This window comes from Emys orbicularis, chromosome 13 (genome assembly GCF_028017835.1).
Source record: "Emys orbicularis isolate rEmyOrb1 chromosome 13, rEmyOrb1.hap1, whole genome shotgun sequence".
Taxonomy (NCBI): domain Eukaryota; kingdom Metazoa; phylum Chordata; order Testudines; family Emydidae; genus Emys; species Emys orbicularis.
Window position 1 is genome coordinate 47,798,960 of NC_088695.1, and position 27,794 is coordinate 47,826,753.

Below are 27,794 nucleotides of genomic sequence, written 5' to 3' on the forward strand. Positions count from 1 at the left end.
GGGCCGGAGAGCCATGCCTGTGCCAGCTGCTGGCCCACCCCTCTAGCCCCTCTGTGCACCTGCCAGGATCATGAAGGAGGTGAAGGAGTCCAGAGGCCAGCAACTCACGGTAAGTTCTTCTTTTCTGTCACTTGATTAGCGCTCAGGGCGGGGGGGAGGAGGGCTGGCAGGGTCTGGCTGCCCACTGTGCCCAGTGATGCCCGGTGGGCACACCAAGGGAACCCGGGGAGAGTGGGGAATTCCCCTCCGCGCTGCCTACCTAGTACGTGCTGGTTAATGATGCTTGCGTCCTGTCCGGCAGGGTGAAAAGGGCTGGGTGGCTGGTCAGAACGGGAGCCAAAGCTGGAGTTTGGAGGTTGGCCTCAGCGGCTGGGGGTGGGAAGGTGGGCGCTAGTCACTTGTCTTCCCTTGCCCCCTGCTCAGTCCGGAAATGCCCCTGTAAGTGTCTCTAGCTGCATTTGTATGTAATGACTGGGCTGCAGCCGGGCCTCTGTCCCCATGCTCGTTCCTGGCTGGGCAGGTTCTCTGGGAACTGTAGTAATCGTGCCTTTGTTGATTGAAACGCTACCGCTGCTGTACACAGTGAGCTGGGGAAAGGGTGTGTGCACACCTGGGTAACATACAGGTGTATAGAGCAGTACGTCGATTGACGTGTGTGTGTGTGTGTGTGTAACCCTCTGGAGCTCTTACACACCTGGAATAAAGCCGCACAGTGTGATCAGAGATGCTCGGTGCTACAGACCTCCACTGTGTAAGCGTGGTGGTGTGCACGTATATGCAAAATAATGTGTGTATGTGGCTAATCTAGTTGGTGTGTGCACGAGTGTGTGTGTGTGCACGAGTGTGTGTGTGTACTATACTAATATATATTTGTTTGTGAGTGTTTTAAAGTACTTGCTATAGCCTCCTAGGACTGGATTTTGCAGCCTTTGTCCTCCTACAGTTTGCCGTCATGAATTGCAGCAGCATTACACACACACAAACCAAAGGATGATGCCAGTATTTTGAAAGGAACTGTTTACTGGAGAGCAGTAAAACTGTCTTCTAAAAAATCCCAGCGCCTCTCCAGATTTCCTGTTTTTCAGAACCGAAGGAGAAAGATCCTGCAGAGCAAAGAATGTAAGAGGAACAAAGAGCCCAATCCTGGATGACACAGAGTGTCCTCAACTTCCTTTGGGGGCGCTTGTGGGATCTGAGGCCAAGCAGTGCACGTTGTAAAGTGTGCACTGGATGCTGTATCGTGTGTGTGTGTGTGTGTGTGTGTGTGTGTGTGTGTAGCAAACGCTGGGTGTGCAGTGTGTAGGTGCGCATGCCCCGGAGTGTAATCTCCCATAGTGCATAATGATATGGCTGGACTTTTATCTCAGTGCTCTTATGACCAGCCCCTCTCCGCCTCCCCAGCCCCGTCTTGGTTTATATGTTGTGGGGAGAGGCAGCCTCCGTTGTACGGTTGCGTTGGAGTGTCTCTGTGTAAGCGTGTCAGTGTCAATAACCCACAGGTCCGTTTGCACTGCGGAGTTGTGGTGCTGCCCCCATAGCAGGGCTCAGGTGACGCTCCCCACACAATTCCCACATGTGCTGATGTGTGTCAGTGGCTGGAAAGATGTTATTTCTTGATCTGTTCATGCAAGAGATTCTGGTCAGCGCCGCGGCCCACCGATCATGCTCACACACTGATGCTTCATTAACATAGATGATGTTTAAGTGCCCAACTCAGCTTGGCCTTCGCTAGGAAGCCAGGCCTGGTGTGGGGGTAACACACAGGTCCGGGGGTGCAGTATTTGCTACAAATGAGTCCAAAGACCTCAGCTTTTGGCTCTAGCTACTCACCAAGCTTCCGCCGCGGGTTGGGTTCTGCCAGTTTTACAGCGGGGAGCCTATCGGGTGGTTTGGGATAAGAGATAAGTAGACGTTAGGGATGGAGACTAACTCAGCCAAAGTGCAGAGGAGTCTGGGAAATTGGAGTTGCTCGTGCAAGAGAGTAGAAGGTAAGTTGGAAGCAGAGCATTCTGGGAAGGTACAAGTTAGCAAGGCCGGGCCCCAGGGTTGGGTTCCTGGGTTGTGAGTTGTTCACGCGAGGTTTCTAAGGAGTGTTGTTGAGAATCATGGATGTTTTATTGAAATGCTTCGGTGCTGGCAGTGTGGGAAGGATGCTGGTGCAGCTGTTCACCTAAATAAAGTGCAGTGGTGGAGACAGAATGAGGGTAAAGGATTCATATGCATTAGTAGTATCATGGAGTAGAAAAGGAGCAGTTTTGCTAAATTGCAAGTGAGCGCCAATTAACATCCAAAGGATCCGGTGAGGCTCTGGGATTATAAGACTGTACTTCACGCTGAGGTCAGGGGACTGACCCCCTGACCTCTATATGCATCCGAAGAAGTGGGTTGTAGCCCACGAAAGCTTATGCTCTAATAAATTTGTTAGTCTCTAAGGTGCCACAAGTACTCCTGTTATTTTTGCGGATACAGACTAACACGGCTGGTACTCTGAAACCCCTTGATAGACTATTTCATTGCTGAGTGGGCGTATAACTGTAGCATTATGTATGTGGAAATTGATAACTGTTTGCTTCACGGATCATTTTTTTAAATAAAGTTTGGTTGGCTCATTCCTAGTGGTTCTCTATGACCTAAATGTTCTGTGACCGCCCTAGGGGCTCAAACTTGAAAGCTAAGTTGGGTTTTATTGCATCTTTATCTTTAACAACTTAATGTTAATTGGGACCGTTTCAACATGAAGGATACAAAAGGTTACAAATCCGGGTGTGTTGCCACTGGGTGATGAAGATCTTGGCGCTGTGTCCTGGCATACAGACAGCACCTGGCACATTGCGGGCACTTCCAGGGCTCAGACACCCACTAGTACTTGAATTGACCCCCTCCCAAATATAGGGCTTCTCCCCTCCTCAGTGCCCAGGCCTCACCCCCATTAGCACCAGTGATGAGTGGGGGCCCAGAACTGAGCCCACTTGGCTTTGGACTTTCTGGGTGGGACTCGGCCTCTTCCCAAGCTCCTGGTCCCTTTGTAGGGAACGTGACCGTTAGAGAGACTCTCCCCCAGACACGCAGGGACCCGCTCAGCTGTGAAACACACACGGGGTGAATGAGGCGAAGGAGGGAACCGATGCCACAGTGTCTGGGGAGCTGGTCGGGACACGGCTGCACCAGGAATCACTAGCCGTCAGCACCTTAGCTCTCACGGACCAAACCTTTTTGCACCTTGGGCTGATGGATCAAACAGCTAGCGGGGAGCTTCGCTAATTGATGGATTTGATAAGCTTTTTGCAGCCCAGACCTTCCGGCGGCTGGCCAGGCAGTGAAGAGCTCAGGGTTAGAGGGAGGGAAAAGCCCCTCTGTGGACAGACTGGCTGAAGCTGTCCCTTTAAACTCGCGACAGGGCTGGTGTGTGCAGCCGGAGCCGCTGATCTGCTCCCAGCGGTGTTTTCTTTCTTCCAGGAAAAAGCTGCAATTGCTGCATGCGTGGCCATCGGGGAGGGCGCGCCAGGGCCTCTGCGCTGCCTCGCTAGAGAGGCGATGCCTCAGGTGAGGCGTGGGGTGGGGAATGGACATCACAGCAAAGTCGCTGCGCCAGGTGGGCGGCTCGCACTCAGCCGGCTTCCTAAGTGCTAGGAACTTTCGGAGACTCTCCGTGCCAGGCGGCACCATGGCTCACGTGCAGGTGCCGATTCCCCGTCTCTTCTGCCTTCCCTCCACCGGCTCCATTCACCGCCTGCATCTCTCACCCTCTCTTCGCTCTCTTCCAGGTGGCCCTTCGGATCCGGCCGATCAGCATGGTGGAGCTGGAGGAAGGAGCTACTCTCATAGCTCATAAAGTGGATGAACAGGTAGGGCAGGAGCATTCAGGGCAGGTGGGCGAGCGGGGGGGCTTGCTGGCACCGTGTGTCGGGGACATCGCCCTGGCAGATCCAAGTTCAAATCCTACCTCAGGTCAGAGGAAGTGGCTGTGATTTTGGTGCATTTCGTCAAAGCCCCCGGTGTCCAGTCTAAAGAGAAATGAACCTGAAAGATGGTGTGGCTGGGGGGCTGCGGGTCAGGATTGAGGGGCATTGGCAGAGCTGGGCTAGCAAGGAGGGGCCTGCAAGCTAAGAATGAGGTGCATTGGCAGAGCCGCGTACGGAGGAAGCTCGCGCTGCCCTTTCCCGCATTAGGTGTGAATGGAGGATACTTGGCAGTGTCTCTCTTGCTAAGGGTTGTGATGGGAGACGGGGATGCAACAAGCAAAATCTCCCAGGAGCTCTTTCTCTCTATGCCCTTTAAAAAGCAGAGAGCAAGGTGTTTTCATGCCATTCCACTCGGTTTCCTGTGTTGCTAGTTTTGCATTGAATCACCTGCTTTCCAAGGTGCTAGAGAAGCCCAGGTAGAATTGTACCCCCTGGGCCCATGTGCCCACAAAGAGCGCTCCTGCTGGGCATCTGAATACAGCTGGGCTGCCCAGCACTCCAGCAGTCCCCCACCCCACAGGGGCCACTGGCTTTAATTAGGGATCATTCTGGCTTTCCTTTAAAATCCAAACCAGCCAGTAAAACCCCCTCCCAAGAAGAAGCGTTTTTAAATGCACCCTGGGGACCCTCCCCCCGGACATGGCAAATTGCCTTGGAGCACTACAATTCCTGCTCCCGGTTGTCAGCTGCAGCCTGTCTCAATTCCTGCGCATGCTCTCCGCAGCTCGCCGAGCAGGGGCGCGGGTGGCAGGGCGGCAGCGTGGATGAAGCACTGGGCTGGGATTCTGGAGATGGGGGCCCAATTCCCCATCTGTGAAAGTGAGGCTGTTATCTTTCCTTGAGCGCACCGTTGTCTGGTTAGTGCGTGAGCTCTTGGGGGCCTGGCCTGTCTCTCACAGTGTGTTCGTGCCACGCCCAGCACCGCAGGTTATTGGGGGGGGTGTATTTCACGCCGCGTGGGAATGCAGGATGCAAACGATAAAGGAAAATGTTCCGTGATGGGTTCAGTGAGGAGTCGATCGCTCACCCTGATCAGTCACAATTCAGATCAGCCGCCCACCCCCAGAAGCTACCGGGCGCTGGCATAGCCAAAACTAAACGCTGAAAGGGGGGGAAACAGAACCCGGCCCCAGAATCAATCCCTACCTTCAATGGGTGAGGGGAGTGGCGGGGAGCCGGATGAGAAAATGTTAACCACTGCGTCTTCCTTTCCCCCTTCTTGAGCCTTGCGTGACCTTAGGCGATAGCTCTGGATAGCCCACCCGTTGCTATAGGAGACCAGGTATTCTCTGGTTTGTTGTTGTAGGGTTCATCAGAAACACCAGGTTGCCCCTGCTGGTCTGTTGTTGTAGGTGGCGCGTGAGCCCCAGACCTGCCTGCACTGGTTTGTTAATGGAGGGTTGCTCATGGCACTGAAGCTGCTCTTTAGGGTAAAAAGCAACAGAGGGTCCTGTGGCACCTTTAAGACTAACAGAAGTATTGGAGCATAAGCTTTCGTGGGTGAATGCCCACTTCATCAGACTTGCGTCCACAGGACCCTCTGTTGCTTTTTACAGATTCAGACTAACACGGCTACCCCTCTGATCTTTAGTGTAAGAAACCCTTGGAACAAACTCCCCGGATCTGGCCCTTGGCTGAGGGTCTGGGCCTATCAACCTTTCCCATGTCCCCTGGCGCTGTCTGACCCTTCGGCTTCCCCTCGCCCCGTTCCATTATCGATCCAGCTCTAAGCACTGGGGCCGGGTTACCGCTCGCCAGCCCCAGTGCGGCCTCACATCAGGAGGAAATTAAGCTGCGTTTATTAGCAGGATATTTTTCCTCCCCTCGAGCAATTACGGGAAGAGCAGGCGGCCGTGAGCGCCGCGCTGTCTCTGCCATCTGTGTTTACCTGGGCTGAGCGCGGCATTAGGGGACTCTCCAGGCAGATGGTAACTGGCTGGGCTGGAAGCAGAGCTGCTTCTGGGCGGCGGGGCCCAGGGCTGACCAGGTGGGGAGCTGGGCAGACCAGGCCCCCTTCGAGGTGCCGCCGGATTGCGGGGGGTGGGGGGGGCTGTCTATCAGAGCCAGGAGGGGACAACGGACGTTCTGTTTCACAAAGGCTTTGGGGATTTCGACGTCTGCCTTCGCTCTGTAACGGAGCAAAAACCCCCAAAGTCTCGGTGAAGGGAAATTCCTCTGGGGGCAATTGAAACGTTTGGGTTTGTCAAAATAGCAGCGTTTTGTTTGGCTTTTGGCTTTGTTTCAAAAGTGCACCGTTGGATTCCCTTCTGTAACCCGTTTCTGAAGGAAAAGGTCTTTGCAGCGTGAAATGCTTTGTTCCAAAAAGGCTGCAATGGGACATTTCAGAACTCCCAAGGGAGGGCCTGGCTGATGCCCAGACCATGGGGACAGGGAAGGGGTGGTTACACAGCTTGCGGGGTAGGTTGGCAGGCTCCAGACCAGCAGGTTTTAGAGGTAATGCCCCACGGAGATGCAGGGGCCGTCCCCACTCTAAGCGACTGCCTCAGGCTCCCTGCAGACGTCATGTTTTCACAAGGGCTAGACACTTCCTGTGGCCCTGCTGTAATCACGAGGCGCTGGCAGTCGGTGCCCTCGGCCTTACCCAGGCCCTGGGTGTCAGATAAGAATCGGGCAGATGGCAGGTGCCTTGGGGCTGTGCTGGGAGGAACGTGTTCCCTGTCACATTCTCATGCCATCCCCAGGCCCATCTTTCCCTCTAGGATTCCTGCCTTTCTTTTCCCCTTCCTTCGTTCCCTTCTTCACAGCAACGGGAGGTAGGCACGTCCCCAAGGCCTCTCCTCCCCCAGCTCCCAGGGCATGGCAGGATGGCTCCCTATTGCACAAGCACTCCGGCTCTCACGTGTGGTCTCCTCTGCACAGTCTGTTCACACACGCACAGCGCACCAGGCAGGACAAGGGTGGGGTCTGTCCTAGACAGCCCCAGAGCTGGAGGACTGGCGAGTTGTCCAGGGCTGGACCAGCAGGGGCTGCTGCAAGTGAGAACAGAGGTGACCTGACATGTTAGGGCCCTACGTCCCGGGCTGTTGTGGGGGGAGCCCAGGCCTGGGATAGGAGGGGGCTGCGGCAGGTCTGGGATCGAGGTGCCAGCACAACCGAGTTCACTAGCCAGGAGGAAAAAGTGCCCCCCACTGACCTCCAAGGAGTGCCCGCCCCTGCTTCGCCGGGATGCCAAATCCACAGCCTCCCCTTCTGGGCCTCTTTGGCTGATTTTCTTCCCCTGGTAAAACCGAGAACAAAGTCCAGGCCAGGGGAAGCAGCCATCCTATGCCCGTGGCTCTGCCCGCGCTGTGCGGGGGATCAGGGTGGGGGGTGTTGGCCACTCCCGTGTGTGGGGGGGGAGGGGCTGGGAGGTCAGACGCAAGCTGCTTCTCTGGGTTGCCTTGGCTAGCATGTGCACCCTCCCCCGGGTGCACAGGGGCCGGCGTGGGCCCCGCTCCGGCCAGGGGACAATGCTATCTCAGACGTGCACTGGCATGGTTTATCGGAGCACCTAGTCGCCGTGGCAACGACTGTGCGCAGGCCGGGGGACGGGGGGTCAACGCTGGCTCCAAGCAATGGAACTTCTGGAGACAAACCCAGCTGCCACGTCAGGATCGGGGGGGGGACGGGGACAGGGATGCCAAGGCCTGGGGGCCTGGACAGGATCTCTCCTGATCCCAGCACCTGGGCATGGGGGCTACGGGGGCTTCCTTGGAGCCTGTCTTATCCTGGCCCCGCCGTCCCCATGGTGTCAGGGATCTGTCCTGCCCAGCTATGCCCTTGCTAGTTCCTGCTTGAGCCCATTCTGTTGGGGAGCCAGCGTGCGGGGCCCTGTCGCTGCCCTGTGCTGGAGGGCAGGGGGCGGGTAGCAGGACTTCTTTCTCCTCTTTGTATTTATAATACAAACGTAGCTTTTAATAACAAAAACCAGTGCCCGCCGCCCTGGGAGACCCTACAATAACAAACCAGTGGGTGTAGCCCTGCCCTTAGGGGAGACCCTACAATAACAAACCAGTGTGCGTGGCCCTACCTTTATGGGAGACCCTACAATAACAAACCAGTGTGTGTAGCTCTGCCCTTAGGGGAGACCCTACAATAACAAACCAGCATGTATAGCCCTGCCTTTATGGGAGACCCTACAATACCAAACCAGTGTGTGTAGCTCTGCCCTTATGGGAGACCCTACAATACCAAAGCAGAGCGGGACACTACAGGAGCCCTAGAAGTCCTTGCGATAGAAGGAATGCCAGGGGGTGGGGCGGGGGGAGTGATGTTAACCCCTGTCTGGTGACCTGGCACCCCAGTAAGTGGCTCTGGATGCCCACAGCCCGGGGGGGGGGGGGGGGAGCACTCTGTTTCTCACCTAGGAGATGCTGGCCAGGCTGGAAGTAGGGCAGGTGGGGTGGAGTGACGCCACCCCGCTCCCCCCGAGGTAGGGTTACACACACAGACACCAGCCTGCCAGCCCGGCACTCGGGAAAGGTCAAAATCTGCATTGAAATGGGAGACGGGGAGAAGGCAGTGGGAGGCAGGGGAAGGGGGCAGTGCTGCACTGGCTGTGTGCCCCCCCCAATCCTCGTTGCGGGGAAGGGGCTGGAGGAAGTGTCCGTGGAGGGGCCAAGGACTGGTGGAGAGGGAGCATCTATGGGTCGGGTGGTCTGGTGGATCCAGTCCTTCCCTCCCTGGTGTAGCATGGCCAAGGGGGAGAGTCGGGGAGAGCACCCCCGGCCAGCGTGAACAGCTCCCCACCCCGACTCTCTGGTGGGGGCAGCGAGAGTGCCCCCTGCTGTGTTGCTGCCAGAGTGTGCGGGGAGCCCCCGTGGGGCAGCGCTCCCTGCTTGTCCCCCCTGTGGAGGGCACCTTGCTGGCGCTGCCCGGGGCGGCCTGCGCGGCACAGAGCCGCTTTTGTGTGTCGCTGGCCCGCAGAGGACTGCGATCAAAGCCCGGATCAGCGCAGGGGAGGACAGTTGGATTCTCTTGGCACTGCGCACAAAGCGCTCGTTAAGGGCCGTCCCTGGCCCCGGGAACAATGCCCCGATTCAGGAGGCACAACGGGAGAGCAGCCCGTCCCTCCTGTGCCGCTGTCCTGGCAGTACTGGCTCGCCCAGGCCTGGCAGCCAGCACAGGGCGAACGTCCTCACCGCAGCCCGTCCACCGCCCGCTCTGCCATTTCCCACCGCTGTCCCTGCAGGACTCAGTCTGGAGGGGACGGCGCCTCAGTGGGGGTCAGGCAGGGCAGCTCCGTCGGCCTGCTGGAGACCCTGGCTGATGCCAGCTGGAAATCTGGCCTGAAGCATTTTAGCCCCCGCAACCCCAGGCACATGTACTGACTCCCCCCAGCTTGTGAGCTTGACGGGCCATCCCCCACACCTGAGAGGGGGACGTACTCGCAAGACCCCTGTAGCTTCTGCTGCCATCTCTTGGTTGCCTTGGCAACAGTCTTAGCATGGATACAGCAAGCCCTTTGTAAGAATGAGCCAGGGCTCGTTAGTGCCTGGGACTCGCTGTATGTATGCGCTTACTTTATGTGCAGAAGGTTGTTAACCTCTGGAACTTGCTGCAGCAGGATACGCTGGAAGCTTAGGGAGGCTCTAGTGGCTAGAGCACCAAACTGGGTTCTAATCCCATTTTGACCACCCATTTTGATGGCATCCCATTTTGATGGCAAGCGCCGGAGAAGAGCTAGGGGTTGTACATTTCTGTGACTAGCCCTGGCATGTGCCAGGATGCTGGTGAGGATGCTAGTGACAGCTTGAGGGCACCATCAGATCAGCTGCTGGGGTTCCAGGGCCGTCTCCTGTGCAGCACTGCAGAGCTGCGGGTGTTTTCTGGGGGCTTACGGCTTCCTCTGAAACATCCTGCCCCAACACTGGGGAGCTCTGCCGGCTGCCTGGGATGGCGACGGGGTGGGATGCCAGGCTGGTGGTCCCTTGGCCAGGCCCCTTCCCAGCTGCGCTCATGTGCCTCGCCTGGCCGGGCTGGTGGCTGCTGATCAGATTACACTGAGCCCCAGCCAAGAGGCTCTGAGGACGGTTTTGTTCTCTCCTTGCTCTGAAACCCAACCGGAGCCTCGTTCCCACCCGTTCAAAGAGGAACCTGATGCCAGGCGGCAGCGCTCGGGGGTGCGGCTGCATTTCCAGGGGAACCGCCCCCGGAGCTGGACCTGGGGCGATAGCCACTGGGCTCGCCTGGCCCTTGGCCTCCAGCTTTTCCCAGCTGCCACTGGGGTGGTGCATGCAAGTGGAGTGGATTCCTGGACCTAGAGCCATCGGGGATCCCTGGATCCCCCCATCCCATCCCCCTGCATTTCCTCCTTATTTCAGTGCTCTGGGCAATCTGCCTCGCTGGGCTCCCCACAACGGACCCAGGCACAGCCAGGCCCCCTAAGCCACCCCCTCCAGAGCCAGCCTCCGCCTTCCTGAAGAACGGCTTATCTCCTCCCGTGGGGCCTCAGCAAACAGCCAGGTGCCTTGTGAATGGGGAGGGATGTCCCAGCAGCGAGTATGGGCCTGTCCTCTCCGCCGCAGCCCTGGGCCGCGCCCTGGAGCAGGAGCCGGGGGCAGCAGAGCTCACAGGAGGACAAAGGAGGATAAATGTTTCCCTGGCGGGGGCTGAGTGGATGAGGAACGCTGGGTAACGCACAGAGCCTGCAGCCCCTGGCACTCGCCTCTGGATTCTGTGTGGCTCGTGCTGGACCAGGGAGCCCAGCTCTGCCCCTTGCTGTTGCCCCTCAGTCCTGACCTCGCACCCTCCGGCCCCAGCTCTGCTGGGGACCCGCAGCCCCCCGCCATCCCCGCCCTTGTTCTCCCCTGCATGCTGCCATCTGGAAAGCGGAGCTGCTGCTCCAGGGCCCTGACTCGGTTCCACCACCCAGCTGTAGCGGTGTCTCCCCAGCCGACATCTGAGACCCAGCTAATCTTTAAATAAAGGCCACTCCGGCAAACCTAATCTCCTAGCTCCCCTGAGAGAGCCGCAGTGACATTAACCTGCGGGCCCAGTTCCCGGGTGACCCCCATTCGGGAGCAGGGAGGTCTCTGGCTAGCGTTCCCTGGGGAGCGCGGAGACCGTCTCCATTTGTCCCTGCTGGGGGGAGAGGCCAAAGCAGAGGTCGGTCCCTGCTAGACAATCCGTACCCCGTACATGCCTGCAGAGATCTCCCCGGAGTGCAGCTGAGCTCCAGGTTAGCGCCGTCTAATTGCCAGCCGAGCCCCCAGGGGCCAGCCCGTCTCACATCTCTGAATCAGGTCAGTTATTAAAAGGCTGCAAACCCTGAGCCCCCAGGGGAGGGTAGCAGCAAACAGAGACTGAGAGAGGGAGGGCAGGAGCCATGCCAGGGCGGGGGCAAGACGGAGCCAGGAGCTGTACCAGGGCGGGGGGGCACCATGGAGCTGGGAGTTGTGCTAAGGTGGGGTGGGGAGGGGTGATGGAGCCGTGAGCCATGCCGGGGTGGGAGGTGTGATGGAGCCATGCCAGGGCAGGAGGCGTGATGGAGCTGGGAGCCATGCCAGGGTGGGGGGCATGGTGGAGCTGGGAGCTGAACCAGGGCAGGGGGTGATGGAGCCATGCCAGGGTGGGGGGCATGACAGAGCCGGGAACCCAGCCATCACGGAGGGCATGATGGAGCCGGCTGTCATGTGGTCCTCCCCTGATGTCAGCAGTGAAGCTGGCTGGGGAATGGTCAGCAGAACAGATCCCCCTCGGAAAACACCTTTTTGACTAAACCAATTTTTTTTTTTCAAACTCGTGTCTGTTTTGACAAAAAATTCATTTTGGAAAATGTGGGGGGAGAAGCTTTGACCAAAGCAACACGTCCTGCTTTGCCAGGGCTGGAACCAGAGGTTCCAGGGTTTGTTTTCAAAAGGACGTTTCATTTGGAAAGCGACTGTGTTTTTTATATATATAAACCAAATGTAACATTAAAACATGGCCAATATGGAAACAAACCATTTGGATTGACCCCAGATTGGGGCAGCACCACTTCCCAGCCCCCAGCTTGCCCCTCCCCCTGGCGTGTGGCCTCGGGGTGTCTCAGCCTGTTGGGGAGTCTCTTGGGTCAGGGACTCTCCAGGAGGTGCAATCCCGGAGTCACAGGGAGCTGCTTCCCCGCCGCAAAGCGGAATGGCCCCCTGCCCCAGCCGGCCCCCCTGGGAGATGGTCTCTGCCCAGCCTGGTCAGTGGGGCAGGCCGGGGGCTGTCCCAGAGACCCAGTGGAGGTTCGTTTCGCTGCCATCCTGTTGTAGAAGGTGCATGACAGCCCAGCGCATGCCGCAGCCCAGGTGCCAGCCTCTCGCCATCCCTCGTCCCCCCGACTGCTGCAACGGGTCACGCGGCTTCCCAAGGAGAGTGCGAGTCGCAGCATGTGGGGCAGGCAGGCCTGATCCCAGGGATGCCCAGGAAAGGAGGCTGGCACATGGCCACGCCCCGCTGACCCCGGCACCCGGTGTCCCGGCAGGTGGTAGTGCTCATGGACCCCATGGAGGACCCCGAGGACATCCTGCGAGCCAACCGCTCCCGCGAGAAATCCTACGTCTTCGACGTGGCCTTCGACTTCACGGCAACTCAGGTGAGGAGCTGGGCCCTGGGAATCCTGCCGGGCTCCAAACCCTTCGTATGGGCCACCCAGCCCCGAGTCTGCAGGATTGGGGGGACCCTTGGTGGGGGGCCTTGCTATCCCAGCATCCTCTGCCCCCGCCCTGCCCACTCCCCATCTGTGCGACACAGCGGCCGGGCAGCGGGGCTGGGCCAGGCCAGGCCTTGGGTCTGGTTTCAGCAGCTCCATTTCATGCTAATTTCCACACTACGCTGACACCGGAGAGGCTGCCCCCATCAAATGCCCCCCGCTCCCTTCTGACAGCCAAGACAAGGGGGGGCAGGGAGAGCGTGTGTGGGGGGGGTACCGTGCATCCCCTCTCCTCCAATGCCCAGAGACCAGCCCTTCAGCAGGTTTCTGAGCCCCTCGTTGGCCCTGGGTGGCGGGGAAGGGATTTGGAACTCATCTAGTGGATGGAATCAGAGCTGCCCCGCTGTGTGTCAGCAGCCCTATACTGCTCCCCGTTAGTGGTGATTCTCCTGCACCTTGGGTGGCAGGAGCCAAGGCATGAGGGTCTGAGCTCTGTCTCTGCACGCTGGGTCTGTCCCAGCACACCGGGGGTGGCTGCATGCAGGTGGGTGAGTAGAGCAGGGGAAAGGTCAGTAAAAGCTGGACAGCAGGGGAGGCGCCTGGGACCGGGGGGAGGCTGGATGGTACACGCGCACCCCACATTTTCAGTTGAGGGGGGTTGGTCCAAGGTAATTGCCTTGGTGTTGTGGAGGGGGGAGGTGACAGGACACGGGGGGGGCAGGGGGGCGAATCTTGACATGTCTGTCTGCGCCGCCTCCCCGCCCGGGGCCTGTCACCCTCCCGCGCTCTCTGGCTGCAGGAGATGGTCTATCGCGCCACCACCAAGGGCCTGATCGAAGGCGTCATCTCCGGGTACAACGCCACCGTCTTCGCCTACGGCCCCACCGGTAAGGGCCGCGCGGCGCTGGGAACGCTCGCCCGCAGGGGCCGAGGCAGGGAGCCGAACAGGCCAGTCGCCACCCGCTCCTCTGGCCAGGATGGCGGCATTTCAGCCTCACCACTGGGGTGGCAGGAGGGCAGGGTCTGGGAGGGACCCAGGGCCTGCGGGCCCCCAGCCCTGGCACTGCTAAGGAGTCGGCTCAGAGCCACAAAGGGGAGGGGGCAGCATGAAGCAGGTGTCCACAGGGGATGCCTGCGAGCCACGGGTGGCTGGGTCCCCTCCCCGCCCGGCATGGACCCGCGTGGGGGATGCCCCGTCCCCTCCCCGCCCAACACGGACCCCCGGGGGATGCCCCGTCCCCTCCCTGCCTGGCACAGACCCCCGGGGGATGCTCCGTCCCCTCCCCGCCCGGCACGGACCCACGGGGGATGCCCTGTCCCCACCCCGCCCGGCACAGACCCACGGGGTCCCCTGCCCCGCAGAGAGCCCAGACTGCCTTCCTGCCGCCCCCCCCAGGCTGTGGGAAGACATACACCATGCTGGGTACAGACCACGAGCCCGGCATCTACGCACGCACCCTCCACGACCTGTTCAGAGCCATTGAGGAGACCAGCGACGACATGGAGTATGAGGTGTCCATGTCCTACCTCGAGGTAAGGCCCGAGTGTGTAAGGACAGGCAGGTTGTGTGTGTATGGTGCGTGGTGCTCATACAGGGTGCATCTGTATTATGTGTGTGTGTGTATGGACAGGCGGGTTGTGTGTGTATGGTGTGTGTGGTGCTCATACAGGGTGTGTTGTATAGTGTGTTTGTGTATGGACAGATGGGTTGTGTGTGTATGGTGTGTATGGTGCTCATACAGGTTGTGTCTGTATATTGTGTGTGTGTGTGTGGTGCTCATACAGGGTGTAGTGTGTGTGGACAGGCGGGTTGTGTGTGTGGTGCTCATACACAGTGCAGTGTGTGTGCACGCATGCGTACAGACAGGCGGGTGGGGTGTGTAATGTGCATTCGTGTGTATGATCTGGGAGGTGCCAGGGACTGCGGGGACTTGGCTTCCCCTTCCCCCAGCTCACGCGGAGCCCCCGGGATCGCCCCGCCTCCCCTGCCCATCTCAGTCGCCCGGCTTTGTGGTCCAGCGAGCACGCGCTCTGTGCCCAGCGGGCAGATAATCGCCATGGTAACGCGCGGGGACTCCGCTGCCAGCTCGCTGCCTGCACGGTCTAGTACAATATTGACACACGCAGCCAGGCTGCCGGGGAGGAACCACCCACAAAGACTCCCTGGGAGCCAGGCAACCGGGTCGGGGTGGCCGAGAGGATAAATATCCGGGAGCGGGGCCTGGGCAGGGACCGGGGGCGCGCCCAGCTCCCTCGTGCAGCCGGGACCCGGCCCAGTCCTGCCACCGGCCTGGTCCAGAGGGGCAGGGCTGAGGGCAGCGTGCCAGCTCCTGGAGCCTCATGCCAGGGCTGCTACAGGGCAGGGTGGGGAGCAGACGCTGGGCCTGGGGGGGGCTCACAGGTGCCAAGGAGCAGAGGACACTCATGTTCCTTCTCTGAGCGATTCACCCCTAGTAGTGTGGGGGGTTGGGAGCCAGACCCAGGCCGGGGCCCTGGAGCCTCTAAAGCCATCAGCCAGCGGTGCCCAGCGTGCCTGGGTGCAGATGCTGGCGGGCATGGGCGCTCACACGCAGCACTCGCCAGCTGCTATCAGTGTCCTGGCCCTTCCCTGCATATCAGCTGCATTTCCCGGCTGCCGCCTGGCGCTCTGCCTGGCCCCCCGAAGGAGGGGGTGCCCTCGGCTTGGGGGAAGGTGAGGCCCCTCCTCGGCATGTCCCACGTTGGCCCCATTGTGGGCCCCAGAGTGGCAGGGCTTGATCCCAAGAACCAGGCAGCCAGGGCTGATGGGGAGCGAAGGCAGGCTGACTGTGGAGGGTGCATTGGGCTCCCTGGTGATCTGCTGCAGCCCGGATGGGTGGGGTGGGGAGGCTGGCATGGGGAGGCCCCAAGGTGGTGCCCCTGCAGCTGGCACGGGATGGCTCACCCCTGCCATGGCCAAAGGCATGGGGGGGCGTTGTTTGGCTGCCGCTCTCCCTCCCCCGTGCCGACCCCCACCCGCTTGCGCCTTCCCACCATGACTAGATCTACAACGAGATGATCCGGGACCTGCTCAACCCGTCGCTGGGCTTCCTGGAGCTGCGGGAGGACGCCAAGGGAGTGATCCAGGTGGCGGGGATCACAGAAGTCTCCACCATCAACGCCAAGGAGGTGAGCGTGGGGCACAGACCCTGGTATGACTTTCGATCCTGCAGCTCCCCCGCCCAGCACAGCCTCTCCTGGCCCCGAGCGTAGAAGCCTAGAGACTTGCCCCATGCCTGGGTGCCGGGCCAGCGGAGCTGGGTCTGGACGAGCCGTGGTTCGGCTGTTGGCTGTGGGCGCCCTGCCCAGCAGTCCCCTCCTCCGAGTCCTGTCAGCGCGCTGTCCCGGCGTGGCCCCACAGCCTGGCATGGTGCTGAAGTGACATCCTGCGAAGGGGGGACCCAGGGTCCCTGTTTGGGCGCTGGCGGGGCGTGTACTGACCCGGCGTGCTGGGCTGGGGGACAGAGGGGAACGAACGTCCAGGCTGGATGTGCTGCAGGGGTGCCCAGCGGCAACGCGAGGCTGCCACGGGCAGCGGGGTGCTGGAGGGACTGGGTGGCAGAGCGACCGGCCATGTCCCTCTCTGCCCCTCTCTCGCCCCGCCCACCGTCTCCCTCTCGCCCCCTTGCCACTCCGCAGGTCATGCAGCTGCTGCTGAAGGGGAACAAGCAGCGGATGCAGGAGCCCACGGCCGCTAACCAGACGTCGTCGCGGTCCCACGCCGTGCTGCAGGTCACCGTCCGCCAGAAGAGCCGCATCAAGAACATCATGCAGGAGGTGCGGGTGGGGCGGCTCTTCATGATCGACCTGGCTGGCTCCGAGAGGGCGTCTCAGGTACGGAGAGTGGGTTCCGGGGGGAACCCGGCGGTGCCAGCGGCCGGGCGGTGCAGGGGGAGCACAGTTCCTCGCACCGTGGGTTCGAGGGGCAACAGGAGGGTGGGCGTACAGAGATGTGGGCAGGCTCTCGGATGGGGTGGAGAGGCTCAGCCCGGGTGCTGCAGGACGTGGCAGTTGCATGATGCACTGAGGGGACGTGGTCTGGGGCCGGGAGCCAGGATGGTGGGGTTCTAATCCCAGTGCTGCTGCAGCCTGGCCGTGCGGCCGCGGTCGAGCCACGTCCCCTGGCTGCGGCTGTGAGACGGGGCTGGGGACCTGCCCTGCAAACTGGGGCTTTGCAGATCTCAGCGAGGGGGTCACTGAGGCCAGGAGACAGGCTCTGACACGATCAGTCGCTGAAGGGAGGGTTCAGGGGCTCCCCCCCCAATTGCCAGAGCCCCCCAACTCTGCAGCATGGGGCTGGCCCCTCCATGTCCTAAATGGAGAGAGAGGGAATGTGTGAAAGGCAGGGCAGAGAACCCATCCCTTGCCCGGGAAGCTGGGCCTGCCAAATGTATCCACCTTGGTCTAGGTCGGACGTCCCCTGTGTGCTGTGCTGTGCTGCTGGTACACAGCTGCCAGTCTCTGGGCACAGGCGAGCCAGGGCTGGACTAGCAGGGGGCAGTGAGTCGGAACTGAGAGGCACCGGCACAGCTGGGTGATGGACCAGGAGTAGGTCAGGCTCACGGGCATGATAACACACGCGCTGCCTCCCGCTTGGTGTGCCAGCAATGGATACCTTCGGCCCCTAGATACCACGGTGATTGGCGCTTCCAGGGGGCCGTGGGTCAGACTGTATGTTTGACGGGCGCCAGGGCTTTGGGGCTGGATCAGTCCTGGGGCGTAGGGCCCCCATGTGTCACGGTCCCAGGCGACTTCGTGTGCCGGGTTCGCCTGCAGGCTGTGCTCCCCAGGGCTGCGTGGGGGACTGGAGTCCTCGTTCCCGGATCCGCTCTGCCCACGCAGTCCTGGTGCCAGGCAGAACAATGGACTTCGCCAGCTGGTGCTGCCTGGGTTTAATCAAACTCGCAGCGCCCCCTAGTGCCCCTGGCTTGGGATTAGCCCTCTAGACCAATCCCCTTTTCCACACTCCATTTACTGGGCACAGCATGTATTTCAGGGGGGCTCTGGCGGTTTCCCGTAGGGGGCCAGGTCAGCTGCCTGGACTCCTGGCTGGTTCGTGTTGTAACTTCGCCTGCGGCTTGTGGTAAGGTGGCACCTGCGGGGGCAGTGCCAGCACTGGGTTAGGAGAGGTTCTGTTACGGAAGTGCTGCCCGCAAGCGGTGGGCTGGCACTGTGCACTGGGGTCTGCTAGAGGTGCTTGTGTGTATTGGTGTGTTGTTGTAGGGTCGTTTGTGGGCACTGGGCTGTGCACACTGATTTGTTATTGTAGGGTTGCTTGTGTGTATTAATTTGTTGTAGGGTCGTTCATGGGCACTGGTTTGTTGTTGTAGGGTCGCTTGTTTGCACTGGCTTGTTGCTCAGAGCTGGGCTGTTGCCTTTGATTTTCTCTCCTTTAAAAAGAAAAAGGCCATTTAAGCAGGGAGGGGCAAACAGCCGAACACCCCTAGTCACGAGCGCTTTGCCAGTGGAGGATGGGGCCCTTGGCCGCGCCATGCCCTGCAGGGGGTGCTGGCAGGGGCTCTTGTGTGGGCAGCACAGTAGGTACAGAACCCGCGCCCTGCGCGGTGCCTTCCCCAATGCCAGCGCAGCCCCTGTCGCTCTGCCGGGCGTTCTCATGGCCAAGCCGACTCTTCCGTGCGCTGCTAGGCGCCCGTGAGCCGGGCTCGGGCGTGGCCATGCACAAAGCCCCGTGTGCCTCTCCCCCAAAGCCCCGAATCCCTGCCTCACGCCCTCGCCCTGCCCCCACAGACCCAGAACCGCGGGCAGAGGATGAAGGAGGGAGCCCACATCAACCGCTCGCTGCTGGCGCTGGGGAACTGCATCAACGCCCTGAGCGACAAGGGGGCCCCCAAGTACGTCAACTACCGCGACAGCAAGCTCACCCGCCTCCTGAAGGTACAGCGGGACTAGCGCCCGCCGGACCCTGGGCCAGGGCAGGGCGATCAGCAGCCCCTTGGAGCGGGCACCGGACCAAGCCAAGGGCAGTTGGGTGCAGGCCGGGGGAGGGGACCCAGGGCTGGAGCATCCCAGCGTGGGTCACACGGCACCAGCTCTGCACGGCTCAGCCTGGCCCACGTCAGCCAGGGTGCAGTGCGCGCTGGGAGGTCGGACCACCGATGCGTGGCCAAGGGGCCAGCACAGCGCGGGCCCAGAGCACCAGGCTGGGGGTGAGCATACGGGCCTGGGCCCAGCTCGTTCCAGGGCAGGGGCTGGGGATAGGGCTGCAGCCTCCGGCCCCGGCAAACACCCAGCCCCACGATCCTCTGCCACCAGGACTCCCTCGGGGGCAACAGCCGCACGGTCATGATCGCGCACATCAGCCCGGCCAGCAGTGCCTTTGAGGAGTCCCGCAGCACCCTCACCTACGCCGACCGCGCCAAGAGCATCAAAACCACGGTACGGCTGGGACCTGGCCCCCCCACCCAGCGCCCCGCCTGCCCTTCCCCTCACCCGGCGCCCCGCCCTCTGTCCACCCTCACCCTGTGCCCCGCCCTCTGTCCCCTCACCCGGCGCCCCGCCCTCTGTCCACCCTCACCCTGTGCCCCGCCCTCTGTCCACCCCCACCCGGCGCCCCGCCCTCTGTCCCCTCACCCAGCGCCCCGTCCCAGGGCACCTGGTGCCCTGCCCTCCCTTCCCCCACTCTGTGCCCCAATCCTCCCCCACACCCAGCATCCTGATCCTCCCCCTCGCCTGGGCACACAGCACGCCGCCCTCCTGCCTTCTAGGAGAGACCTCTCATCCCTCTTCCCCAGGAGCGGTCGGGGTGTGGTGCTGGCGGGGATCACCTCCCCGACGCGCTGACCCTTCGCCCCCTGTCTCTGCAGGTGAAGCGGAACCTGCTCAATGTCTCGTACCACATTGCCCAGTACACCAGCATCATCTCGGACCTGCGCAGCGAGATCCAGCGCCTCAAGTGCAAGATCGACTCGCAGGGGCCGCGCCCGGCCCGGGGCGAGCGGGGCGACATCCGCCACATCCAAGGTAACGCCCGCGGGGCCGGCCCTCCCCCCTGCCAGGCCCGCCACCGCTCATGGGGCATGGGCTGCGCCTGGCCCGATCGCACTGCCCTCTCCTTGCCACATCGAGCTGGCACCACTCCCTGCTGCCGCCAGAGCCAAGTGCTGGGCTCCCAGCCACGACTCCTCCCCGGCGGAGGGCACCTGGGCGGCCGCGCCCCCTCCCCGGCGGAGGGGGGTTCTGATGACCCAGGAGGGATCCCTGCATGCCCCCGTGCGTGCGGTGTCCCAGGGACGGCGGCTGCTCTGTACATGCCATATCCGGCAGGAGGCACCCCCACGGTGACCAAACCCACCCCTGGTGTGTTACAGCCGAGGTGCAGCTCCACAGCTCCCTCTGCGACCGGCAGGAGATGGACCAGCTGCGGGAACAGCTGATCGGCGCCTTCCAGGAGCAGATGGACGTGCGGCGCCAGCTGATGGAGCTGGAGAACAGCTCCATGGAGCTCCAGATCGAGAGCACCCGGCACCTGCTGACCATTGCAGAGTAAGCACGGCCCTGCCCAGCCCCCCAGAGAGCCGGGGTGTCACTGGGGCTCCAGGAAACCTCCCCCCTCCCTGTATAATAGAACTGGCCTGGGCGTATTGGGGAGATCGCCCTGGCTCAGCAGCCGGCGGGGGCTGGTCAGTATAGCCAGGTAATGCCCAGCCAGGTTTACTGCCCTGTGTCAGTGGGCGAGGAGCGCCACGCGTCAGCAGTTGGGCATAGCCCGGGGCCCAGGGGCCTGCCCTCTGCCAGCGACTGACGCTCGCGCTCTCCCCTGGCGGCTCCAGCTGGGACCAGGAGAAGAGGCGCCGCGCCCAGAAGTGCAGGGAGGAGCTGAGGAAGGACGAGAGCGAGAAGGATTCAGACACTGGGGACGAGCAGCCGGACGCGCCGGAGCCGCAGGACGTGATCTCGGCCAGGGAGAACATTGCCGCCCTCACGGGGGAGCAGAAGAAGCTGCGCAAGCTAAAGGTTCCTGGGGGGGGGGTGAGGGAGAGCTCGGGGGGAGGTGCGGTGGGACTGGGATTTGGGGCCTGATGGGGGGGAAATGAGTTTGGTGGGTCTCAGCCCAGTGCTGGGTGCCCCCGCCCCACCGCTCGATTGGCATCAGCTGTTGTGACTGCCAGATTCTGGTCAGAATTGGTCCGGGCTGGGCTAGCAGGGGGCTGCGGGTCGGGATTGAGGGGCACTAGCAGAGCTGTGGGGGCTGCAGTGGGTCAGGATTGAGGGGCACTAGCAGAGATGGGTGTGGGGCATCCAGGGCTGGTCTAGCAGGGGGCAGTGGCAGAGTTGGAGGAGGGGCACCCAGGACTGGGATAACAGGGGAAGTGGGTTGGGATTATGGGGAACTGGCAGAGCTGTGGGGAGGAGCCCAGGTCTGGGCTAGCAGGGGGCTGCAGTGGGTCAGAATTGAGGGGCACTGGCAGAGCTGGAGGGTGGGGAGCCCAGAGGTGGGCAAGCAGGGGGCTGCGGGTCGGGATTGAGGGGCACCGGCAGAGGTGTGGGGAGGGGGGAGCCCAGAGGTGGGCAAGCAGGGGGCTGCAGGTCGGGATTGAGGGGCACCGGCAGAGGTGTGTGGAGCCCCGGACTGGGCTAGCAGGGGTCCATCTGGCCAGGGGTCCAGTCCATGCCATTGTGAGCCCTTGGGAAGGGCAGGCCCGTGACGCGGGGCCCTGCACCCACAGGCGGAGCTGGAGAAGCGGTTCAAGGAGATCCGCCAGCGGGGGCGGCGGCTGGAGGAGGCGCTGCCGCGGCGCATCAGCTCGGAGGAGCAGCGCGAGGTGCTGAGCCTGCTCTGCAAGGTGCATGAGCTGGAGCTGGAGAACACGGAGATGCAGTCCAGCGCCCTGCTCAAGGACAACGTCATCCGCCACAAGAGCTACGTGGTGCGGCGCTTCGAGCAGCACCGCAGCCTCTGCGACCGCATCATCCAGCAGCAGAGGCAGATCATCCACGGTGTGGGACGCCCCCTCTGGGATGGGGGACCCTGGGAGGGGCGGGGCCCTGGGGCCGGTACCGCGGGGTCACATCGCAACGCGACGCTGTCGTGACATGCTGAGGTCATCAAGGCAGCGTAAGCCCACGTCGCAATGGGCTGCTGCCGTGTCATGCCGTGGCGAGGCTGTGTTGCCATGCAACGGGGCTATGTCGTGGTGATGTCATGTCGCAACGTGAGCATGTCATCTCGAGCGCCCCCGTCTCCTCCTGGCTTAGCCCGAGCCCCTTCCCCCCCGGCTCACCTCTGGCCCAGGGACCTGTGTGTCCGGTTTAATGCAGGGCTGGGGGCCCTGTGTAGGTCTGGGGGGTGCTCCCCTAAGTCGGTGACCCCCCCCCTTCCATCTACTCCTCTCCCTGGCAGAATATCACCTCTCGGTCCCACACCACCTGGAGGAGCTGTATGAGATCTACCTGCGGGAGCTGGAGGAGGGCAGCCTGGACCGGGTCGCCAGCCTGGACCGCGTGGCCGCCAAAGCCCTGAAGGTACCTGTGGGGGGCGCTGGTCCGTCCCTCTCAGCTCACACCCCATGGGGTCCGGACATCGCTCCGCCCCTTGGAAACAGAGCGGGTCCCTGGGTGCTCTCTGGGCCCTCACATACCCTGGCCCAGGAGGGGGTGACCAGCTGCAACCCGGGCAAAGTGAGTGCTGCTTCCAGCCCCCAGATGTGCAGCACACACAGTGGGGAGCTGGGGGGGCCTGGGTGTTGGGAGGAGGCAATCAGAGAGCAAGGTAATTTTCCAGGGGAGGGGGTTGGGGGGCTCAATATGGAGGGGTTCCCTCTAGCCCCAAAGAGCCAATCCACCAGTGAGTGAAGGGCAGAGAAGCTGCAGCCAGCGGGCTGTGTCCTGCAGCGCCCCCCAGGGGACCCCTAATCCGCAGGGCAGCTGGGCTGGGCTGGGCGTAACAGCAGCTGATTCCCCCGCAGGACACGTCTCTGCCCAAGATCCCCCAGCTCCTGGCTGCAGAGAGCGCCCTGGACTCTGACCAGGAGAGTGTGAGGACGCTGGGCTCGGAGCACCAACTGCTGCTGCAGCGCGACTCCCGCAGGCATGCCCTGCCGCCCCTCGTGCCGGACGCAGAGAGGTAGGGCCTCGCCTGGGGGCAGGAGGGGCCGAGCGCCACACGTCCGGCCCAGGGAGAGTCCAGCACATGTGGGTGTCTGTGTTTAGGACCCAGCCCCGGGCTCTGGCTGCCCGTGATCCTGGGGCAGCACGAGCGGCTGGATGCAGCAGGTGGGCAGAGAGGAGGCTGCCGGGCTCAGCTAGGCCCAAAGAGGAAGAGCCGGGGGGTTAAGAGGCCACGTTTAGAGCAAAGGGAACCTCCTCACTGCCCCTTCAGCCACAGCCCTTCCCTGATGTGTGGGGCTGGGAAGAGAAATGGATATTGAGTCAGCGACGTTTTTGTCCTGTTCCCCCGAGCGCAGTAGGAACAAAGAGCAGCAGGCAGCTTCCTAGTTCAGAAACCCCCACGGCCGCCCCTCCTGCCACTCTGTGCCCAAGTAGCTGTCTCTGCTTCCCACCCGTGTCACGCCACTGCTTCTCCTGGCGTCCTGCTGCAACGCCCAGCTGCAACCCACGGCCTAGTCCCGCGTTTGCAGCTAGGGAAATGTCTGTCCATGCGGCTTGGCTCTGCCCTGCCACGCGGCAGCTCCAGTTTGCTGCTGCCTTTGCTAGATACGTGGGCTTGACTGCTCCTCCTTGAGCCTGCATTGGGGCAGCTGGCAGGGCCGTTGGCTTTCCTGAGGCCTGGGCTGGGCTTTGGATCCAAGACTCCACCGATGGGAGCCATTAGCCGCTTTCAGCACAGCATCCCGTGCGTGTGAATTCACACCGTGTCTCTGCTCTGGGTGTGACGGGCGGCTGTCCCTCTCCGGCAGCGACCCGGCCCAGGTGTTCAGGACCAGCCCTCGGGTGCGGCAGATCAAGAGTTCGGCTGTGATGACCCCGCCCCCGATCCATGTGAACGGCATGGTGACCCAAGAGGTGCGTGGGGCAGCGTGGGAAAGGCCCCGGTGTGGGAGGTGCTGGGGGCCCAGGGCACAGACGCGCCTCTGTGAAAGGCAGCGTTGACTAGTAGCTGGAGCAGTGCACAGAGCCAGGAGTCTTGGGGCTACTCCCGGCTCCGCCACTGGGCTGCTGGGTGACCTTGGGCAAGTCACTGTGCCTCGGTTTCCGCCTTGTCAGCCTGGGCTCTTTGGCTCTTTGGGGCAGGAGCTGTTCCTCACTGTCTGTGCAGAACCCGCCCCCCGGGGCTCTGAGCTCGACAACGGTTACCGAGTGTGGGTGATTCATAACCGAAAAATCCAATGGAAACCTGGCCAGATTCCGCTCACGCTGCCTGGCGTCAGGCTGGGGTTGCTCTGGGTTTACCCTGGGCAGGGCTGGGCTCTGGGCTTTTTACCGCCTTTCTGCCCTGCCCTGCCCTCGCCGGTCCTATCCCAGCCCGAGCGGGCAGGCAGCGAGGGCAGAGCAGCGCCCTTTGCTAGCAGGTATTTCTGCCACAGGCAGCGGCCAGACGCGCTCACCTCCCGTCTCTCCCCCAGTACCTGCACCGGGGGAGCCTGGCCAGCCTGGAGAGCCACCCCAACTCCTCCCCGGACAGCAGCGAGAACTGCTCGGACGTCGCCCTGACGCGCAGAGGTGAGGAGCTCTCGGCGCAGGGTGGGGCCCGGTTGTGCCGTCACCTCCTCTTTGGGGAAGGGAAGGCACAGACGGTGCCAGGACGGTGGCAAACAGCTCCCGCCACCCACGCTGGGGCCTCTTAGAGCCCCCCGAGCCCTAAGGGTCAGGGGCTTCTGGGTAACGTGGGGCTGGGGTCGTGTCCTGCACGCTGTCCCCATCTGGGACGCTCTTAGGTTCGGTTTGGGGCCATCCCATTCCAAGGCCCCCAGACTGTGGGGAGATAGGGGGTTGAGCAGGGAGCCTAAGGCCCCCAGCATGGTACAGACTATGACGTGTAGCGTTGCCGGCCCAGGCACACCAGCTGCAGTGTCTGCCCCAGGCCTTGGCAATGGGCCATCTTCCTCCCCTCCCCAACCCCGCCCGTCTGATCACAGCCACGGAGCCAACGCAGGGTCCAGGGTAGCCGGTGCTTGCTCCATTCCCCCCCCTCCACAAAATGCTACAGCAGCTCACAGAGCCCTGGGGGGATGGATCTCTTCCCTGACGTGGGCTGTCTGCCCTCCGGGCGTTAGGGGCACTGCGGGCACGGTGAAGATGAGGCTGAGGGTTTGCAGATCCGGGTGGGGGGTTCAGGGAGGGGCCCGACCCCCCCGATCTGGACCATGCGACTGGGGGGGCCCCTCACTCTCTCACGCCGGCGCCCGCTCTTTGCAGAGCGCAGGGAGATCCTGAGCAGCACCAAGAGCATTGCGGTGAAGGCCGCCCGGCGCCGCTCCCGGGTGCTGGAGTCCGACCGGCTGCGCCTGCTGGAGCCCATGAAGGAGCGGAGCAGCCTGTCGCTGCACTCCCTGAGCGAGAGCGAAGACCCCCTCTCCCCAGAGACCCCCGCCTCCCGGCGCCCGCCCTGCCCCGGCCTGCAGCATGCCGCCAGCGAGGACAACCTGTCCAGCAGCACTGGGGAGACGGCCTCGCGGGCCGAGGGCCTCCGCCCCAGCCACTCCCCTGGGCCCTGGCTCCGGGGGCACAAGAAGGGTGGCAAGAAGCTGGGGAAGAGGGAGGAGTCGTTGGACGGCAAAAGGCGGAAGCGACGGTCCAGGTCCTTTGAGGTCACCGGCCACGGGGTACGTGCCGTCCCCACGCCAGCCGATCCCCGAGGAGCTGCTCCCGCAGAGCCCCTCTGGGGCCAGCCCCCCAGCACCCAGTGCATTGCGCTAGCAGAGCGGGTCTGCGTGGACTCCCGGGGGAGGGGCTGGGGCTGTGCGTTTGGGGGTGGGGGCCAGGTGCCAGGCAGGCAGGGATGAGCCTGCGGCTTACCCACAATGCACTGCATGCTGGGCTCCCTTTGGGGGGAGCTGTAACCCTGGATCTGAGGCTCAGGGTTTGGGATCCAGGTCCCAGGGCTCCGGCAAGTCACCGAGCTGCCCCCTGGTTTGAGCTTTGCCCCCGAACCGCTGTGACCGTTTCTCCCCCTCCCCTCCCCCGCAGCTCCCAGGACCGAAGCCCAACGTAACTCGGTCCCGCCCCCTCGAGAGCAACTCTGAGCACAGGATGCCGGCGGGGGGGCCGCCGGCGCCGCACCCCCGGGCGCCTGGCAAAGCCAAAGGGAGGCTCCCGCAGAGCCAGCATGCAGGTGGGTGAGCCTCGTGCTGGCTGGGGCCAGGGCACCCGGCCATCGCAGTCACTCCTGCCAGGGCATCCCCCTCGGTGCCAGTGGCAGCATGCTCCAGCCCCCGGGCAGCACACGGGCATGGGGTCCCGCCTCCATTGCAGGCAGAGCGGGACCCTGGCTTGCTGGAACTGTGCCTGGTGTCCCAGGCCGGGCCCGAGCAGCCCCCTCAGCCCCTCTCTCTGCTCACACACTGGGCACTGCCCAGCCCACAGCAGGGCCAGCCGCTCACCCGCTGCCCTCCCAGCGTCCCTCCGCCCCACCTCAGGGGGCAGCCTCCAGCTCCTTCTGCTGGCCATGCTGTGTCCACTGACGCCGCCCCCAGCCTCGGTGCCCCCAGGACGGCGGGCGGCGAAAGCCCCAGTCCTGCCTGTCCAATCCCTCCCCCAGGATGAGCTGTGTCATGAGCCAGTTCTCTGCTCCTCCCGCAATGAGCCCTGTGGCTCTGGAAGGAGAGAACAGAAGCCAGGGACCCTTGGCACAGCAGCACCCCAGGGCCCCTTCCCTGCCGCCTTCCAGGCCCTGCCAAGTCTCCCCAGCCCAGCACGACCCTTTACATAGGAGCTGTTTTTTCCCAGCGTGCCTTGCTGGCCCTTTCTGTTTGGCTGCTACCGCCCTTGTGGCCACTTTGCCCGTCGCGTGTCCTCCTGTCCCGTGCTGAGGGCGCGGCCCATGGTGGGGAGCTGCCGTGGGACCCGGATCGGGGCCGGGCTCCGCTTTGCAAACCTCTTCTGTTTGTTTCCCTCTCCCCCAGGTCCGGGGGACCCGGCGTCTCTCCCGCTCCCCCTCCCTCATCCCAGCAGCTTGAAGAAAGGCCCCCAGCCCAGCCAGCGCCCCCGCCTCAGCTACATCACGCTGAACGGCACCAACGCGTACGCCAAGGACGGCAGGAGCCGGCGCTATTGACGGGCTGAGAGCAGACAGCCCCGGACTGGGAGGGCCTGGGCCTGGAGTCTCGGCATGCCCAGCTGCTGCAGGGCTGGTGGGGTGAACAGGGCACGGGGGCGTGGTGGGGGGACTCCTCTGGGCAGAGCCGGCAGGAGGAAAGGGGTTTACCAACATAGTTCTCATGGACGGACGATTCTCTCCCTCCTCCCGGCTGCCCCGCAGCCCTGGCTGCTGGAGTCTGTCTGGACACGTTCTCTCTACCCCTCCGTCCAGCCGTCTCCGCCCGGGAAGCGCTCAGACCGCCGCGTCCCCCTTGCCGAGGGTTACGGGGAGCTCCCGCTGAAGAGTGGCTCGGCTGGTGGCCAGCCGCCTGTTCCCAGCAGGTCGCTCTGTTCACAGCCCCACGCCCCAGCTGCCGTGGGGCAGGTGGGGGCAGTGGCGCACCAGGCATCCCGCTGACCCCGTGTGGACGGACGCCAAGCACCCATGCACCTCAAGCCCTGTGGTTTGCTGCCCTGTGCCTTCCCTCCGGACTGCTGGTCTCGCCCACCCCTCCCACTGGCCTCCGGGCATGGGCTGGGCTCGGGGTGCCATGCTCCCTACGCACCCCAGAGCTTCCTGTGACCGCTGCCACCCATCGACACCTGCCTGCTACCCCACCGTGCCGGCTGCACTGCGCCCAGGGCTCTGCCCCACGGGTGCCCCGCACGGCCGGTCAGTGCTGCAGCTCCCTGAGGCCGCGGGGACTGATGCCCTGCCTGCACCGCCGGCCTCGGGCTTCCAGCCCCCCATGTCACTCCCTTGCTCCCCAGGGGCTGCAGATCCCAGTCCCTGGAGGGTCTCGCAGTGCTCAGCAGCACCCCCTGCTGGCAGAATAACAGCAGGACTGGCCTGCTGCAAAAGGAGTGTGGCTGGAAAGCTGGTGGCCATGAATCCGGCAGGGGGCACCCCCGGCCCTCCCTTATTGAACCCACGGTGCGTGTGCCCATCAGTGGGGAGTTCAGGGCCCCCCGGTTCT

At 62.8% G+C, this 27,794-nt stretch overlaps 1 protein-coding gene across 2 annotated transcripts; it reads left to right on the top strand.

Annotated features, from left to right (window-relative positions):
* The first annotated feature begins 70 nt into the window (after positions 1 to 70).
* On the top strand, positions 71 to 26,794 carry KIF19 (kinesin family member 19). Of its 2 annotated transcripts, none has more exons than XM_065415665.1 (20): positions 71 to 109; positions 3,765 to 3,845; positions 12,415 to 12,525; positions 13,382 to 13,469; positions 13,979 to 14,115; positions 15,604 to 15,729; positions 16,240 to 16,434; positions 18,349 to 18,495; positions 18,874 to 18,996; positions 19,425 to 19,581; positions 19,929 to 20,103; positions 20,391 to 20,574; positions 21,288 to 21,558; positions 21,962 to 22,083; positions 22,527 to 22,684; positions 23,478 to 23,583; positions 24,105 to 24,240; positions 24,937 to 25,343; positions 25,708 to 25,852; positions 26,643 to 26,794. In XM_065415665.1, the coding sequence occupies exons 1-20, from the start codon at positions 71 to 73 to the stop codon at positions 26,792 to 26,794; spliced, it is 3,060 nt and encodes a 1,019-aa protein (XP_065271737.1). The 2 variants fall into 2 exon arrangements, with proteins under 2 accessions (XP_065271737.1, XP_065271738.1); XM_065415666.1 differs by having other exon boundaries at positions 24,144 to 24,240.
* Positions 26,795 to 27,794: the final 1,000 nt, after the last annotated feature.